The 17,325-nt window shown below is 42.9% G+C and overlaps 1 protein-coding gene across 1 annotated transcript in view; it reads left to right on the top strand.

Annotated features, from left to right (window-relative positions):
- LOC126419483 (odorant receptor Or2-like) overlaps positions 1-17,325 on the top strand; it is a 51,950-nt gene that overhangs the window by 14,449 nt on the left and 20,176 nt on the right. Inside the window, exon 3 of the mRNA XM_050086672.1 lies at positions 5,732-5,833. Within this exon, the coding sequence (XP_049942629.1) occupies positions 5,732-5,833 (102 nt within the window). The remainder of the gene's footprint in view (positions 1-5,731; positions 5,834-17,325) is intronic.

Raw genomic sequence — 17,325 nt, forward strand, 5'->3', positions numbered from 1 at the left:
GGATTTTCTCCGGAAATGTTTAACATCTTACGTCTGGAAGAATAAATTTTTACTTCTCATTGAGTCTTGGGGAGGTCAAACGAATCCGGAGATATATGATGCAATTTTTCAAGATGACGAAAATATGCAAACTTGGTCTGTAAAAGTCATACCTCCTAAATGCACTTCTTTGGTGCAACCTTGTGATGTTTACTTTTACAGGCAAGTTACAAATTTCATAAAGCGCTTGCAAAATTGCAGCGCATTGTTACAGGAGAATCGTGAAATTAATACCCGGGAAGACTGTATAAAAATTCATTACATAATTCACCATCAATTATCGTCACCAATATTCCGAGACATGATTCAATATGTCTGGTTTGCCTCAAAATTATCAGGAACTAGAAACATTTTCGTAAATGTTAATGGGGCGTGTTTTTGTACAGGTTTATTGCGAACGCCCTGTGAATCCGCTTTTATATGTTGCGTAAGATATCGGAAAAATTATTGCTTTGTTTGTTTTTACGATAATTACCACTGCGGTTCTCGTTTATAATTGTTATATGTATAAACATTGAATGTTTCCCAATCGACTTTGTTAATCTGATTAAAAACCCAATGTTTCTCCTCATACACTTTACAATGAAAAATGGAAAACCCACCGCCGTGAATTGTGCTGTTGGACAAAAGGAAAATAATTCTTATTCGATAATGTAACTAATTTGTTATAGATAATGTAGGTTTGGGAAACATTCTGAATAGTTGGTGGAATAACAAAAGAAAATGAAACAGAAGGAAAAAAGTGCTGGAAGAGGAATCGAACTCGAGACCTCTGGCGTAAGAATCCGAGCCCTAAGCATTTTTTTTTTTTGTTGTTTTTTTTTTATCGTGCCGTTGGCATCTAGGCCAGACGGCGGCTCGGCAATGGATCATTTTATACTCATACGACACCTAAGAAACTTTGGATCGATTTTTCCGGGGATTTTCCGGGTAGTGCGTCCTAATATATCATCCACATGAGGTATTAGGGGTCCTCTTTCACCACACAAAACTTCGGACAAATCCCCGACCCCACGGTCGTGCCGTCTCCTTGTGAGACCGAGCCAAGGACTGAAGAAATTTTCATTACTGGGCACAGACATGGATTCAACAACGTATACGGGAACATTTCCTTATACAATGTCGTTATTTATGTCATTCAGTTGACCTGGTCTGGTTTTATCTTGAGATTCTAAGGAGAACAGCGTCGACTGTACGTTACAGTTTAATCTTTGTTCAGCATTTGATTTCCCCTGTTTTCCATCAGCAGTAAAGTTTTCTTTTCGACTATAAGTACTGCACTGAAAAGAGGAAATGGAAACCGCTCTAAGGATGGTTTTTATTACAAAACAAATTTTAAATGACTATGTATTCTCGGTATTATGTTGCATGTCCTTAATTTTGTCCCTAGTTTTGACTCCACCACCGATAAATGGAAACAGACAGATTTCCATGTATCTAAACTTTCAGAAGGCACTTGACACCACTTCCACCTGCAGATTCTTAACGAGGATACTAGCATATGGCTTAAGTTCCCAGATATGAGTGGCTCGATGAATTCTTAACTAACAGACGACGAGTTTTCACCGGGGACAAAGGTATTTGTGTGAGTCACCAGGGAAGTGTGACAGGACCGCTATTATTTTCTATATACATAAATCATCTGGCGGACAGTGCGAGCAACAGTCAGTGGTTTCCGCTGATGATGACGTAGTTCACGAGAAGACGTCGAACCTGAGTGCCTGTAGGGGGATACAAGATGATATAGACAAAATTTGTTACTGATTTTATGAATGGCAAGTAGTTCTAAATGTAGAAAAATGTAAGTTAATGCGTATGAATAGGCTAAACAATCCTGTAATGTTTGGATACAGCATCAGTAATGTCCTGCGTGACAGTCACGTCGTCTAAATATCAAGGTGTAACGTTACAAAGCGATAAGGAATGGAACGACCATTTAAGGATTGTGGTAGTGAATGCGAACGGTCGTTTCTATTTATTGGAAGAATTTTGGGAAAGTTTGGTTCATGTCTAAAAGGGACGGCATAAAGGACATTAGTGCCACTTATTCTTGAGTGCTGCTGGAGTTTTAGGGAGCCGTACCAGGTCGAATAAAAGGAAGACATCGAAGCATTTCAGAGGCGGGAAGTAGATGCATAACCGTGTGGTTCGAAGAACATGCAATTGTTATGAAAATGCTTCGGAAATTCAAATAGAAGTCAATGGAGGGCAGGCGATGTTCTAATCGACGAGCACTATTGAGAAAATGTAGAGGACCAGCATTTGTAGCTGACTGCAGAACGATCTCACTAACGCCAACATACGTTTCGCGGAAGGACCACGAAGATAAATTCGAGAAATTTAAGTTCCTAAGAAGGCATTAGTCAGTCGTTGCTCCCTCACTCTGTTTTCGAGTGGAAAAGGAAAGGAAATTAATAGTCGTGGTACAGGGTACCCTACGCCATGCACCGTACGATAACTTGCGGAGTATATATGTAGATGCAGAACGTCTGTCGAACATGCACTCAGTGATGGAATACATTGCTAGTGCCAAGCTGTGCTTACCTCTGGCGTTCGAGGCTTTACAAAACACGTGAAGTGTTTGTTTTTTTTGTTTAGTTTTGGTTTTTTACATTTCTATGAGGTAAAAACCGAATGCTGTATTTCTGTACTTATATCATCAGAAATAAAACGTAGTGTCTCAGTGTCAATAGGAAAATAGAACAAAATACTCTTTCTGTTATTTGGTCGAAAACGGACATTTGGAGACTGTAACACAAGTTCATCCTTACAAAGAAGAAACCAGCAAGCAGCCACAGTTAAAAATACTATTTATTTACTCAAATAGTGCAGTTGCCGATTTCGAACCGACAGGTTCATTATCTTCAGACAACTGTTCACTTTTGTATTACATTTACTGTTGTTTAAATTTGTTGCTGAAACAGAGTACTGCAACTAATTTAAAGAACTGCAAATGTAATAAAAACGTTAACAGCCATCTAAAGACGGACCTGTCGGTTCGAACCGATTAAAGGCACTATATATTTAAATGAATAGCATCATTAGCAGGGGCTGGATGTCGTTTTCTTTTTCTCAATAGTCATATCATATAAACAATCTTACTGGGATAGAGAACGAAGTTAGTTGTAGTATGGTAATTAGAGCGTTCTTGAACAAGTATTTATTTTCTAATTTGTCTCATTAGTTTTTGTGGTATCGTGGCGTGCAACATAGTGCTGTGGCCTTAGAATACACAGATGGACCAAAATATCATGAGAACCGGCTTAATAGCTTCTTTTCCCACCATCGGAACGAAATATATTGCTGATTCTGCGTATCAGGGACCCGACAGTGGGTTATTAATTTGTGGAGGGATGTGCATTCAATGCCCACGCTCAGGTCATGTAATTTACAAAAATAACGAGGCACCGATTTGCATAGGTGGTGATGGCGCTGGATAGCAACCGGACAGTTTCCATAGGATTTACGTCAAGCGAATTTGATTGCCGAGACACCAATATGGGTTCGTTGTAATGCTGCTCACATCACTGTAGCTCGGTTCTGTCTCGTAGACACGTACAATTATACTGCTGAATAAATGACATCGCCGTCGAAGAAGACATCGAGCATTAAGGGACGCAGATGGTTCGCAGCTGTCAGCGAGTCTTAGAGTACTATCACAAGTGCCATGCAAGCACAATAAAATATCTCCCACAGCGTATTACTGCTCTTAATGCTCCCACCACCCTGCATCCGTGGGGCACTGTACATTTCAAGCCTCCGTTCACGACCAGCGACCTAGTGTAGCTAAAATGTGATGCACTCGAAGAACCGACACGTTTCTATTGACAGGCGGTCGAATACAGATGGCCTCTTCCTTCTGCAGTCGTAATTGACGGTGTCGTTGGGTCAACGTGTTAACACATAGGGCTGGTCTGCTGCGGAGCTCCGTGTTCAACAGTGTACGATGAACACCTGTGCGTGCTTTATCAATTTGCGATTTCAGCAGAAGTGGTACAGAACACCATCTGTCCTACTTTACAGAGCAGACTAGCCTCCAAATTCCACCTTCTGTGAAGAGTCGTGGACGTCCAACCATTTAGCGCTTAGTAGTAGTTTCAGTATCCTAGTACCTTTTCCGTAGATGCTCAAGATAGTAGCAGGTGGACATTTGAGCAGCTTCGCCATTTTTTAAATACTCGTTCACAGCCTCTGCGTAATAATAATCGGCCCTCTGTCAAAGTCGATCTCAGTAGATTTCCCATTTGCAGCCCATATATTCGCTAGGCTTATCTCCCTTCCGTGTCTGCTTCGCTTACATACTTTCACCACCGCGTCACGTACCCACAACGCCACTAGTTGGCATCCAACGTCGTGATGGACAGCTGTGATAACTTTTTGGCTTATCAGTGTATATTGGCAACTTTCTGAATGTTGTTGTTGTTGTTGTGGTCTTCAGTCCTGAGACTGGTTTGATGCAGCTCTCCATGCTACTCTATCCTGTGCAAGCTTCTTCATCTCCCAGTACCTACTGCAGCCTACATCCTTCTGAATCTGCTTAGTGTATTCATCTCTTGGTCTCCCTCTACGATTTTTACCCTCCACGCTGCCCTCCAGTACTAAATTGGTGATCCTTTGATGCCTCAAAACACGTCCTACCAACCGATCCCTTCTTCTAGTCAAGTTGTGCCACAAACTCCTCCCTAATTCTATTCAATACCTCCTCATTAGTTATGTGATCTACCCATCTAATCTTCACCATTCTTCTGTAGCACCACATTTCCAAAGCTTCTATGCTCTTCTTGTCCAAACTATTTATCGTCCATGTTTCACTTCCATACATTGCTACTCCATACGAATACTTTCAGAAACGACTTCCTGACCCTTAAATCAATACTCGATGTTAACAAATTTCTCTTCTTCAGAAAAGCATTTCTTGCTTTTGCCAGTCTGCATTTTATATCCTCTCTACTTCGACCATCATCAGTTATTTTGCTCCCCAAATAGCAAAACTCCTTTACTACTTTGAGTGGCTTATTTCCTAATCTAAATCCCTCAGCATCACCCGACTTAATTCGACTACATTCCATTATCCTCGTTTTGCTTTTGTTGATGTTCATCTTACACCCTACTTTGAAGACACTGTCCATTCCGTTCAACTGCTCTTCCAGTTCCTTTGCTGTCTCTGACAGAATTACAAAGTCATCGGCGAACCTCAAAGTTTTTATTTCTTCTGCATGGTTTTTAATACCCACTCCGAACTTTTCTTTCGTTTCCCTTACTGCTTGCCCAATATGCATATTGAATTGCATCGGGGAGAGGCTATAACCCTGTCTCCCTCCCTTCCCAACCACTGCTTCCCTTTCATGTCCCTCGACTCTTATAACTGCCATCTGCTTTCTGTACAAATTGTAAATAGCCTTTCGCTCCCTGTATTTTACCCCTGCCACCTTCAGAATTTACTTTCTGAATGTAAATCAGTTATACAGAAACAAGGATACATTGTTTTTTTCTTTTTCATTTGGCTCTTACAACTTATTCCATTTCCACTCTTCAATTGTGCGCCGTCTCTAATGACCTCGTTGTCGACGGGACGTTAAACACTAATCACCTCCTCCTCCTCCTCAATTGTGCGTCATAATTTCGTATGGCACAATAGAATTTAAACAATAGTGACGAAGAAGATTTATTTCTCCTGGCATTCACTTTACAGAACGAGGACTTCGGAGCCGTATTTGAGTGTGCATCCTTCCTGCCAATTCCGTGCGCTCACGTCTTTCTCTACTGCTGGGCAGCCAACAGTGTGACTGTTCAGGTAAGTACCAGGGTCAAGCAAGACCAGACACAGATAATTTTCGGTATGGGTCTCTTCACAATATACCAATTAATGAACCGTTAAACTGTTTAGATCAGTAGTCGTCAAACATTTTAGCACAATAGCCAATACTGACATTTCCGGGCAGCACCTAGCGCCGCACGTACACCAGCAAGCGTAGCCGAGAGCACTAATAGGCTGCTTCCTGGACTCGGGTAGGCGCGCCGGCCCGGGGTCGAATCCGCCTGGCGGTTTAACCACGAAGGCCGGTATACCGCTCCGCCTGGATGTTTTCCACATCGTGCTAGGTGAATACCGTGCTGGTCCCCGCGTTCCGCCTCAGTTACACGTCTTGCAGACAATTGAAAACGTTCGCACTATTACATGGCTTACACCAGACGCAGACAGCTGGGGTGCACTAATTCTATCCCAGGGAGTTCGGGGTGATGGCAGGAAGGGTATCCGGCCACCCTCTGGAACTAACACTGCCAAATCAATAGCAACAAGGTCGACACCTCGCTGATGCGGGACAAAGGCTACTAAACAGATAGGCAGACCTAATGCTGTACATATACAGGTCTTATTATTAATTAGTATGTTGTGACCCTGCCTCACCTCCCCCACCCTTAACTGACTAGCTATATTAATGGTGGGGTAACTCTGCCGCTGCCCCCAAATTCTGATCATTAAAAGTCGCTTCTTTCAGATTGCATCATGTTGACTGTTCTCTGTTTGATTGCTGCCACCCTCAGCGACCCCAAAAATTCTGACACTGCAACTGCCTGAAGAAGTGTTGTTATGTGTCAGCGGACGATTAATTTTTTTTTAACAAGAATAACTGTACTTTTATTTTAATGCACAACGCTATATGATACATGATCACAAATGTTTACTATTATAAATATTTTGAATGTTATTTTTCTCCTGCTGAGCGCACTGTATTACAACAGACTTAATATGATTTCATATTCCTAGCTACAAATTTTTACTAATAATACATAAAGTGCATTGACCAGTCAATGTTATTGTGTTTTAAATTTATACCATAGCAATTGATCGTTACGAGATACACGCATCCATGAGTTGTCAGTGCTGGAAGACGAACAAGCAAACATTCCCCCTGCCACTTCCCCTCACCCTGCAACGATAAATCTAACTCACCCTGCAGTAAGGTTTGCCCCTGAGGCGATCACCTTTAACTCGCCTACTATTGTTCCTCCAGCATATTTTTATTCAGTGACGGAGACAGGCTTAGCCAACAGTTCCAAATGTTTATGGAAAAAAATCGACAGATTTAAGGGTAATATCCGGCGTACCACAGAGAAGTGTGATAGGACCGTTGCTGTTTACGATATGTATATAAATGATCTAGTAGAAAGCGTCGGATGCTCTTTAAGGCTGTTCACAGATCACGCAGTTGTCTATACCAAAGAAGCAAAGCCAAAAAGTAGTAACAAATTGCAGAATGACCTGCAGAGAATTGATGAATGGTGCAGACTCTGGCACTTGACCTTGAACGTAATTAAATGTAACGTGTTGCGCATACATAGGAAAAGAAACACCCTACTGTATAGCTACACTATTGATGACAAACAGCTGGAGACAGTGTCTGCAATGAAATATCCAGGTGTAACTGTCCAGAGTAACCTGAAGGGGAATAAACATATAAAACAGATAATGGGAAAAGCAGACACCAGACTCAGATGCGTAGGAAGAATCTTACGGAAATATAACTCATCCACGAAAGAAGTGGCTTATAAGGCGCTTGTTCGGCTGATTCTTTAGTATTGTTCACCTATCTGGGATCCCTATCAGATAGGACAGATAGTGGAGATAGAAAAGATCCAACGAAGAGCGGCGCGTTTAGCTGGGGAGAGAGCATTACGGAGATGCTAAACAACCTCCACTGGCAGACATTACAAGAGAGGCGTTGTGCATCACGGAGAGATTTAGTATTGAAATTTCGGGACAGCACTTTTCAGGAGTCAGACAACATATTGTTTCCACCCACGTACATCTCGCGTATTGACTACGAGGAGAAAACTCGAGAAATTAGAGCCAATACAAAGGCTTACCGACAATCATTCTTCCCACGCACTATTTGCGAGTGGAACAGGGTTGGAAGAATCATATAGTGGTACCGAAAGTACTCTCCGCCACACACCTTTAGGTGGCTTGCGGAATATCATGTAGATACAGATGTAGTTTTGGATACATTTCCGTTATCCTTCATCAGTAGCTATTAAACGTTAGTAGCTGTTACAAATGGAAATGGAAATTCGAAACAGCTAATGAATAAATAAGTACCATTCACAACTGTTGGCTGTTCCTGATTTCTTCGTCGAATAAAATTATTGGGCACTTGCTCCAAAAGGAAATAAGAGTCTTAAACTGCTAAGCAATTTATCCCTTTCCCCTGTCGTAAGCGGCTAGTTTTACTTAGCTCACAACCGAATTCACCTATGTCAATTAAAACTATGCGCACCTCAAAATATTACTGTCTCTGTAAGTATTTTTATTACTAAGCAGGAAAAGTGCACTATTAACTATTTTCGAAGTTGGTTGACGTTTTTGGGTTAGGCTGTTAGTTGGTAAACGCATATTACTAAAAAATACATGATGAGAACCCTGGGCCGCACTAAAATTTGAAACTCACGCGGCCCGTGGGTCGCTGGTTGACGACCACTGGCTTAGACTGTGAGAACACGTATCTCTATGAACTGTTGTGCTTTCCTTTTATAAGTTTCGTGTTTCGCATGCTGCGGTCAGTGTCTCGGTAAGACGCGAGTAGCAAATTCTGAAAGCGGTAGGGAGTTGGTGTTGAGTGGCAAGGCTCTGAATCAAAAAAGTTTATTCATAGTTAAACAAACTACTTTATTCACACAAAAAATCTCACAAGCGTAACACTTACCTCCAACATTTATAGTAATACTTTACCAAGAGATACGAGGGCAAAATTCACCAAAAGCTAAAATATACTTTAAAGTCTTCCATATTTAATAAAACTGCCAGCCAGATCAATTTCAATATAAGGAAAACAACTGCTGACAGCATTTAAATAACAAAACATTAAACAGCAGCCGCTAACAAGAGTACTGTTACGACTTACGGGAAGCAACTGGTTGCAGAATTTAATAGAATAACCAAATGAATCAAGCATCAACTGACCGCCAGAATAATACTTCAGAGCAAACAAATGGTGGCAGAATTGAAACGAATAATCAGTGCAATAAATACAGGAGCAACTGCCCACCAGATTTAGTATCATCACTTGCAGAAAGCAAATGGCGGCAGGATGTAAAGGATTAATCAATCCAATCCGCAAAGGACCAACTCCTCACCATATTCAGCACTGTCATTTATAGAAACCAACTGGTTGTAGAATTTTAAATAATAACAAATTCAATCAGTGAAAGAGCAAATGGCAACGAAATTGAGTATTATCATTTACAGAAAACCACTGATTGTAGAATTTAAAATAACAGTCAATGTAAAAAGCAAAAGAGCAACTGCCCGCCATATTTAGTATTATCTTTCACAGAAAGCAAAACACGGCAGTAACCTACTGAATTTAAAAAAAAGGGCTGCCAGGCAGACAATTACTTAAAAAGACGAAACTTTGGTGAAAATGTAATTTAGCATAACACAAAATATTAAACTGAAAGGTAAATCTTACTGTTTACAGTTCACCAAAGTATTGGAGCAAATACGTTTTCTAGTACCGAATCAGCACGGCCTTCTTTACGTAATTAAGAACGAAACAGTACACACCTTCAATCGGAGAACACTTAATTCCGTCTGTAGGATTCCGACAGTCAGGAGGTCACGGAACCTAAGCCAGAACACAAGAATCAGACAAGAATCACTTAGGATCTCTTGACTAAATGGTTGGGCAGCCTAACTAGGTCCTTAATTCAGCTCACTCGTCGTTGCTTACGGATAATAAAGGCTTTAGCAGCAAGTGATCCATCTATTTCTGTATACGCGTCGTTTCGGGGATCCATAAATAGACAAAACGAACAGACGGAATTACGATATCTCCTTCCTGTAACATGTGAGACACCGATAAAAACAGCCGGCCGGTGTGGCCGAGCGGTTCTAGGCGCTTCAGTCTGGAACCGCGCGACCGCTACGGTCGCAGGTTCAAATCCTGCCTCGGGCATGGATGTGTGTGATGTCCTTAGGTTAGCTGGGTTTAAGTAGTTCTAAATTCTAGGGGACTGATGACCTCAGATATTAAGTCCCATAGTGCTCAGAGCCATTTGAACCATTTTTGAACCGATAATAACATATTTAGAAAAATGGCTCAAATGGCTCTGAGCACTATGGGACTCAACATCTTAGGTCATAAGTCCCCTAGAACTTAGAACTAATTAAACCTAACTAACCTAAGGACATCACACACACCCATGCCCGAGGCAGGATTCGAACCTGCGATCGTAGCAGCCTCGCGGTTCCGGACTGCAGCGCCAGAACCGCACGGCCACCGCGGCCGGCATATTTAGAAACTATATATACAGGGAAGAGACGACTTTGGAATTAAAGAACTCGTCCGCTCAGGGTACTATAGTACAAAAGGCCTCAAATACAACATCACCGGCTGACTTAAGTTAAATGAGATAGTCATTTTGAACAGTACTCGCAGTTAATCTGACACGACTCGACTTAGCAGCTCCAATGAAGCCGTCAGATTAATGACAGAAAGTCGCTATGAAAGCACTTAAATAGCCGCTTTGTCGTAACTAATTCACTGACTTCAGAGTGTTTCTGGAAAGTCTATGAAGAACAAAGCCGGGACGCACTAGGGTCGATCACAAAACGACACAAGTCTTTTTTTTTCATTTTTACAAATTACCAAATACTTAAAAATTATGTATTATGAGCACTATGAGAATGCGTGTCAGATTTACTTTACATACACACTATAACGGTCATGAGCATTAGTTACCTTTGAGATTGTGCAAGGTGAGTTGATGTTAACAATGACGCCGCTATCATCAGCACCTCATTGAGTTCGAACGATGACGTATAATAGGGACCCGAGAAGCTGGTTGTTCCTACCGCTATATTGCAGAGAGACTTGGCATGAATGTAGCCTCTGCACATGATTTTAAGCAGCCGTGTTCACGAGATCGTAAGGTCGCAAGGAGGTCTCCGTACGGCAATGTGGCACTACTGAGAGACCATTGTGTTCGGCGTGTGGCTCTGGTGCATCGTACTGCACCTGCAGCCGCAATTTGAGAAACAGTTGACATCACAGTGACACAACCACCCGTCAGAAATCGTTTACTTGAAGACAACTCTGGGCGAGACGCCGTTTAACATCCATTCCTCTGACCGCAAGCCAGCGCCTTTTGCGACTTCAGCGGTGTCAAGCTCATTGGAGAGCAGTGTCGAGATTTGTGTGTCTTCCGGAGAAAGATTTTTCTGCTTCGGTGACAGTGATGGCAGTGTGTTGTTTAGAAGCAGGCCACTTGTAAACGACCTGTTTCAGTGCTAGACACGCTGAACTTACACCTTTAGTTACGGTCTTAGTTGCGATTTAGTATGGTAGCAGACGCCTGTACGCTGAGAGCTGTGTCACAAGTTGCATTGTCCAGCTGGTAGTTACTATCGTGACGAGTAAGACCAAACAGTATCTTGGGGTGGACGTGGTTCTCAAGGACAGTTGCATACTTGTGTTGATCCAATATCCCCTCCAGAATGAGCAGATCACATAGGGAATACCACTAAAACAGTCTACAGACAATAATGCTCCCTTCCTTGTCGCAGGATGTTTGCTTTCAGACATTTCAGCCCGTACACATCAATGGCCCTCTTTCCGATGGAGCGTAAAACGTCATTCATCCAAAGTGGCCAACTGTCGCGACTTGTAGAACTTCATTTGCGGTACTGGCGTGCGTATGCAGCCTTCGTCGGCGATGAACTGAAGTTAGCATGGTTACATGAACAAGGCACCTTCTGCGGATGCCAGTACGCAGCAGCGTTCTTTGAACAGTGGTTAAGGAGACACTGTTGGTAGCCTCTTGGTTCATCTGGATGGTCAGTTGCTCCACAGTTGCACGTCTAGTCGCCCCAACAGGTCTCCCCAGCTGTTGTTCACCCGTGTAATCTACGGCTCGTGTTGTATTATGGTTGTCTTGGAACCGGTTTTCGAAAGCTCCGTTCGGTAATGCACGGCCTACCTTAATCACGACGGCACGCGAACAATTTCCAAATTTTCAGACTTAACCGTTTCGCAAATTCTTCCACCTCTATCCCGAAAGCTAATGAACGTACCCTTTTGGACGTCTGATAGATCACCCCGTTTCCCTATTACGATAGCGACTGTATTACTTTACTTGCCCCCCCCCCCCCCCCGACATGCTTAATCTACCCTTCACTGCCTGTTTGTGAGTGGTTGGCGTCGAGCATAGGTGGTGCTCACATTAATGTGACTGTACCGTGAAATTTCTTAATACTTTCTGAGGTGGGCTGAAGAGCCCAGCTATACGACGCCCATGTAGGTTTCCTTTCTTACAGTTACGTTTTGTGGCATTTAAGAAGAAATGCTGACTCACTCTCTCCCAGAAATTCAGTATCTGAAATGGTGTTCAGTTTCACTTCTCTCTACCAGTTGCACACCAATCTTCAATAGACATTTACAGTAAGATCAAAGAAAGAAACTTCGACAACAAAACAATACTGAACGCTCTTCTTCAAGATGGTTATCCTAAACTGCAAATCTACATCTTAACTATTTCTCGTGCTTCCTCAGATGTACCGTAGTTCATGATACACAGCTTCGTAAGTATTGTTTTTCGAACATCAAAGCGTTTACTGGTTTTCTTCCAACCCAAACTTCTGTTCATTGTAGAAATAGCTTTATTCGTTTTAGATGAACACTTTCTTTGATCAACTTTCTCCATTTTCCTCCTGGAATTCCAGACACTGAGAGCGTACACCAAAACAATCAGACTTAAGAAAAGAGACAGTACTTTGTCTGGTTTAAGCCCCTGAAGGCGGTGTCATGCACACAACTATACACTACACCTTGTTAACCAAGCACATTTGGAAAAACCATATAAACTATGCGGTTTGTTCATACACATTAGCCTCCATTCAAGAATAGTGCCGCTGGCAGCATAGCTGACATTCGGAATGGTCTCACCACACCAGTCTCACCAAATCGGAATGGTCTCACCACATCAGTCTCACCACATCGGTCTCCGTTGTCACTCCAGCGTCGACACAGACTGCGCGCTGGCGTCGGTGCATCCTTGATAACGCGCACTCTGCTGCAGACCTGGGGCCCCAAGCAGCATGGCACCTCACGGAAACGTTTGCGAATTGTTTAGCAACATGTTTTGTTCTACAGTTAAGTTTTACTGACGCCCTCGGGCATCAGATAGGCATCCAGTCATCAAGTCGTGACTGGCTCTCAACTGCCACCCGACGTCTTGCGTTCTCAGGATAGTCACAACACTTTTTGTACTGTGTACAGTAGAAGGGGAGTTCACTAACGGCTGTTGTTTGTATCAGCAAGACTATTGACCTTATCAACTAGCAGTATCCATGAAGCAATGGTTTAGCACTTTACTTTTTAGTCATCTGTCCTTTGCCTGTTTTGATGAGACCCGCCGCAAATACACTACTGGCCATTAAATTGCTACAGTACGAAGATGACGTGCTACAGACGCGAAATTCAACCGACAGGAAGAAGATACTGCGATTTGCAAATGATCAGCTTTTCAGAGACTCACACAAGGTTGGCTGAGGTGACGACAACTAAAACGTGCTGACACGAGGAAAGTTTCCAACCCATGTCTCATACACAAACAGCAATTAACCGCCGTTAGCTGGTGAAACGTTGTTATGGGGCCTAGTGTAAGGAGGAGAAATGCGTGCCATCACGTTTCCGACTTTGATAAAGGTCGGATTGTAGCCTATCGCGATTGCAGTTTATCGTATCACGACATTGCTGCTCGCGTTGGTCGAGATCCAATGACTGTTAGCAGAATATGGAATCGATGGGTTCAGGAGGGTAATACGGAACGCCATGCTGGGTCCCAACGGCCTCGTATCACTAGCAGTCGACATGACAGGCATTTTATCCGCATGGTTGTAACGGATGGTGCAGCCACGTCTCGATCCCTGAGTCAACAGACGGGGACGTTTGCAAGACAACAACCATCTGCACGAACAGTTCGACGACGTTTGCAGTAGCATGGACTATCAGCTCGGAGACCATGGATGGGGTTACCCCTGGCGCTGCATAACAGACAGGAGCGCCTGCGATGGTGTACTCATCGACGAACCTGGGTGCACGAATGGCAAAACGTCATTTTTTCGGATGAATCCAGGTTCTGTTTACAGCATCATGATGGTCGCATCCGTGTTTGGCGACATCGCGGTTAACGCACATTGGAAGCGTGTATTCGTCATCGCCATACTGGCGTATGACACGGCGCGATGGTGTGGGGTGCCATTGGTTATACGTCTCGGTCACCTCTTGTTCGCATTGACGGCACTTTGAACAGTGGACGTTACATTTCAGATGTGTTACGACCCGAGGCTCTACCCTTCATTCGATCCCTGCGAAACCAAACATTTCAGCAGGATAATTGCACGACCTCATGTTGCAGGTCCTGTACGGGCTTTTCTGGATACAGAAAATGTTCGACTTTTGCCCTGGCCAGCACATTCTCCAGATCTCTCACCAACTGAAAACGTCTGGTCAACGGTGGCCGAGCAACTTTCTTGTCACAATACGCCAGTCACTACTCTTGATGAACTGTGGTATCGTGTTGAAGCTGCATGGGCAGCTGTACCTGTACACGCCATCCAAACTCTGTTTGACTCAATGCCCAGGCGTATCAAGGACGTTATTACGGCCAGAGGTGGTTGTTCTGGGTACTGATTCCTCAGGATCTATGCACCCAAATTGCGTGAAAATGTAATCACATGTCAGTTGTAGTATAATATATTTGTCCAATGAATACCCGTTTCTCATCTGCATTTCTTCTTGGTGTAGCAATTTTAATGACCAGTAGTGTACTTTTCTACGCCAACCTTTCCATCTCAGAGTAGACTCTACAAACATAGGTCCTCAGTTATTTACTGGAAGTATTCCCACAAATGTCCTCCTCTACAATTTTTACCCTCTATAATTCCCTCTAGTAGCATAGAAGCTATTCCCTGAAGTCTTAACAAATGTCCTATCATCCTGTCCCTTCTTCTTACCAGTGTTTTCCATATATTCCTTTCCTCGCCGATTCTGCTGAGAACTCTTCATTCTTTGCCCTATCTTTCCACCTTATTTTCAATATTCTTCTGTAACAGCACAACCGAAATGCTTCGATTCTCTTCTGTTCCGATTTTTATATAGTCCATGGTTCACTACCATACAGTGCTGTGCTCCAAATGTACATTCTCAGGAATTACTTCCATGTTCGATACTAGTAGACTTCTCGTGGCCAGAAATGCTATTTTTGCCAGAGATTGTCTGCTTTTGATGTACTCCCTGCTCTGTCCATCATGGGTTATTTTGCCGGCTGGGTAGCAAAATTTTTTGGCGTCATATACTTTGTGATTATTGATCCTGATCTTTTGTTTCTCGCGGTCCTCATTTTTGCCACTTCTCATTACATTCGTCTTTCTTCCATTTACTCCCAGTCCCAATTCTTTACTCATTAGACTGTTCATTACATTCAACGGCTTCTGTAATTATTCTACACTTTCACTCAGGATAACAATGTGAGCAACGAGTCTTATCATTGGTATCCATTCAGACTGAATTTTGGTCTCGCTCTTGAAACTTTCTCTCATTTTCGTCAATGCTTCTAAAATGTATAGACTGAACAGTAGGGCCAAAAGACCACATCCCTCTCTTACACATTGTTTTTATCGGAGTACTTCGTTCTTGGTTGGCCATTCTTATTGTGCGCTCATTCCGCTTGTATTTATTGTCTATTACCAGTCTTTCCCTATAGATTATCCCTATTTTTCTCAGAATCCCAAATATTTTTCAGCTTTTTACGTTGCTGAACGCTTTTACCAAGTCGACAAATCCTATGAACGTGTTTTGAATTTCCTTCCGTCTTGCGTCCATTGTGGACAATAGCATTCCTTAAACATAAGCCTAGCACACTCGCGGACTGGACCCAGTGATAAACCTTCGGGAATTAGTGGTTAGAACGTTATGTTCATTCCAGAGCCCAGCAACCAACATGCCTACCTTCTCTGGTTTCTGCTCTTTGGCAAGAATTTCTGCGCAGATGTTCAGACGTTTAACTGACAGTGTCCCCAGTACGGTTAAACCTATTATAATGATGAAGGGTGGCTACGACACACATTAATATCTACCAATAAGTGTCCAGCTTCGTTTGAGCGGAAAATACATATCTATCCCTACTGGTTTCATGGAATCAGAGCAGCATATAATTTACAGAGCAGCGGGAAGGAGCTGCCGTGTTTGAATATGCTCAAGTCAGTGAAAAATGGTTTCAAACCAGAGAGGGATTGCTGCCGAGAGGAATGCCGTTTCGTCTCATCCAGTTTCTGAGCAAACGTTCCACACGGAACATCATTCATGACTATTAGGAAACGGCTATCTGGCAGACGGCCATTGGTCACAGTGACACATACCGCTGCACTTTTTCAGAGTGCCAGACGACACAGAAACCAGACAGCAACTGGTTTGAGAGACGTGGTGTAGTCTGACGAATCGCCTTTTTGTCTCCTTTCAGTTGTTTCACTGGATCGATGCGTTTACGCCATAGTGCGTGAAGAGTGTAGTTCAGGCCGGAGTTGGTTCTGTGATGTTTTATGAGTGTTTTACCTGCCATGACTTGCACCTACTTTTTCAGAACAGAACCAGAATTCTCGATGTCTGAACTTCTGTCAAACAAACAAATGATCTACAGTGCAGTGTCTGACACACTGTGTAGACGATCAACAGCCGCATTCAGTTTAGAATGAACTCACAAACTGCGACTGTGGTTCCGCATCAGCTGCAGGATACTTCAGCACAAATGAAATTTTGTTCCAGACTGGGAATCGAACCCGGATTTTCCGCTTGTTGCAAGCGGTCACCTTAACCAATTTTCTAGTTAATTCAATCAAAACAAAGTGAGCAATATGCAAGAAATATAGACTCATTGTTATTCTACAACGATTACTACTTAACCCTTTACTACCATTTGGGTGTAAGTGTGACACGGCAGATTATCAGAGAACCTGTGGGAATTTTCTGCACATTATTACTATGAATGAATGCCCCCTTCTGAAGGGACGACTGCTTAACATTTGCAGAATTGTTTTAAATTCAGCTTGCAACTGTAACTTGGGCTGTGTGCCTGGTTCACTGTTAACCCTCTGCTCAGCTATGCCACATACTGTCACATCGACGCAACCGCGTTTGTGAATAGGGAACGGAATGAATCGGTTTGAAAATCTTGTAAGCAAGCTACAGTGGCGTCCACGCAACCAATTCGCGTCAGTGTCTTCAATAA

The sequence above is a fragment of the Schistocerca serialis genome, chromosome 9, assembly GCF_023864345.2.
Source record: "Schistocerca serialis cubense isolate TAMUIC-IGC-003099 chromosome 9, iqSchSeri2.2, whole genome shotgun sequence".
NCBI classification, from domain to species: domain Eukaryota; kingdom Metazoa; phylum Arthropoda; class Insecta; order Orthoptera; family Acrididae; genus Schistocerca; species Schistocerca serialis.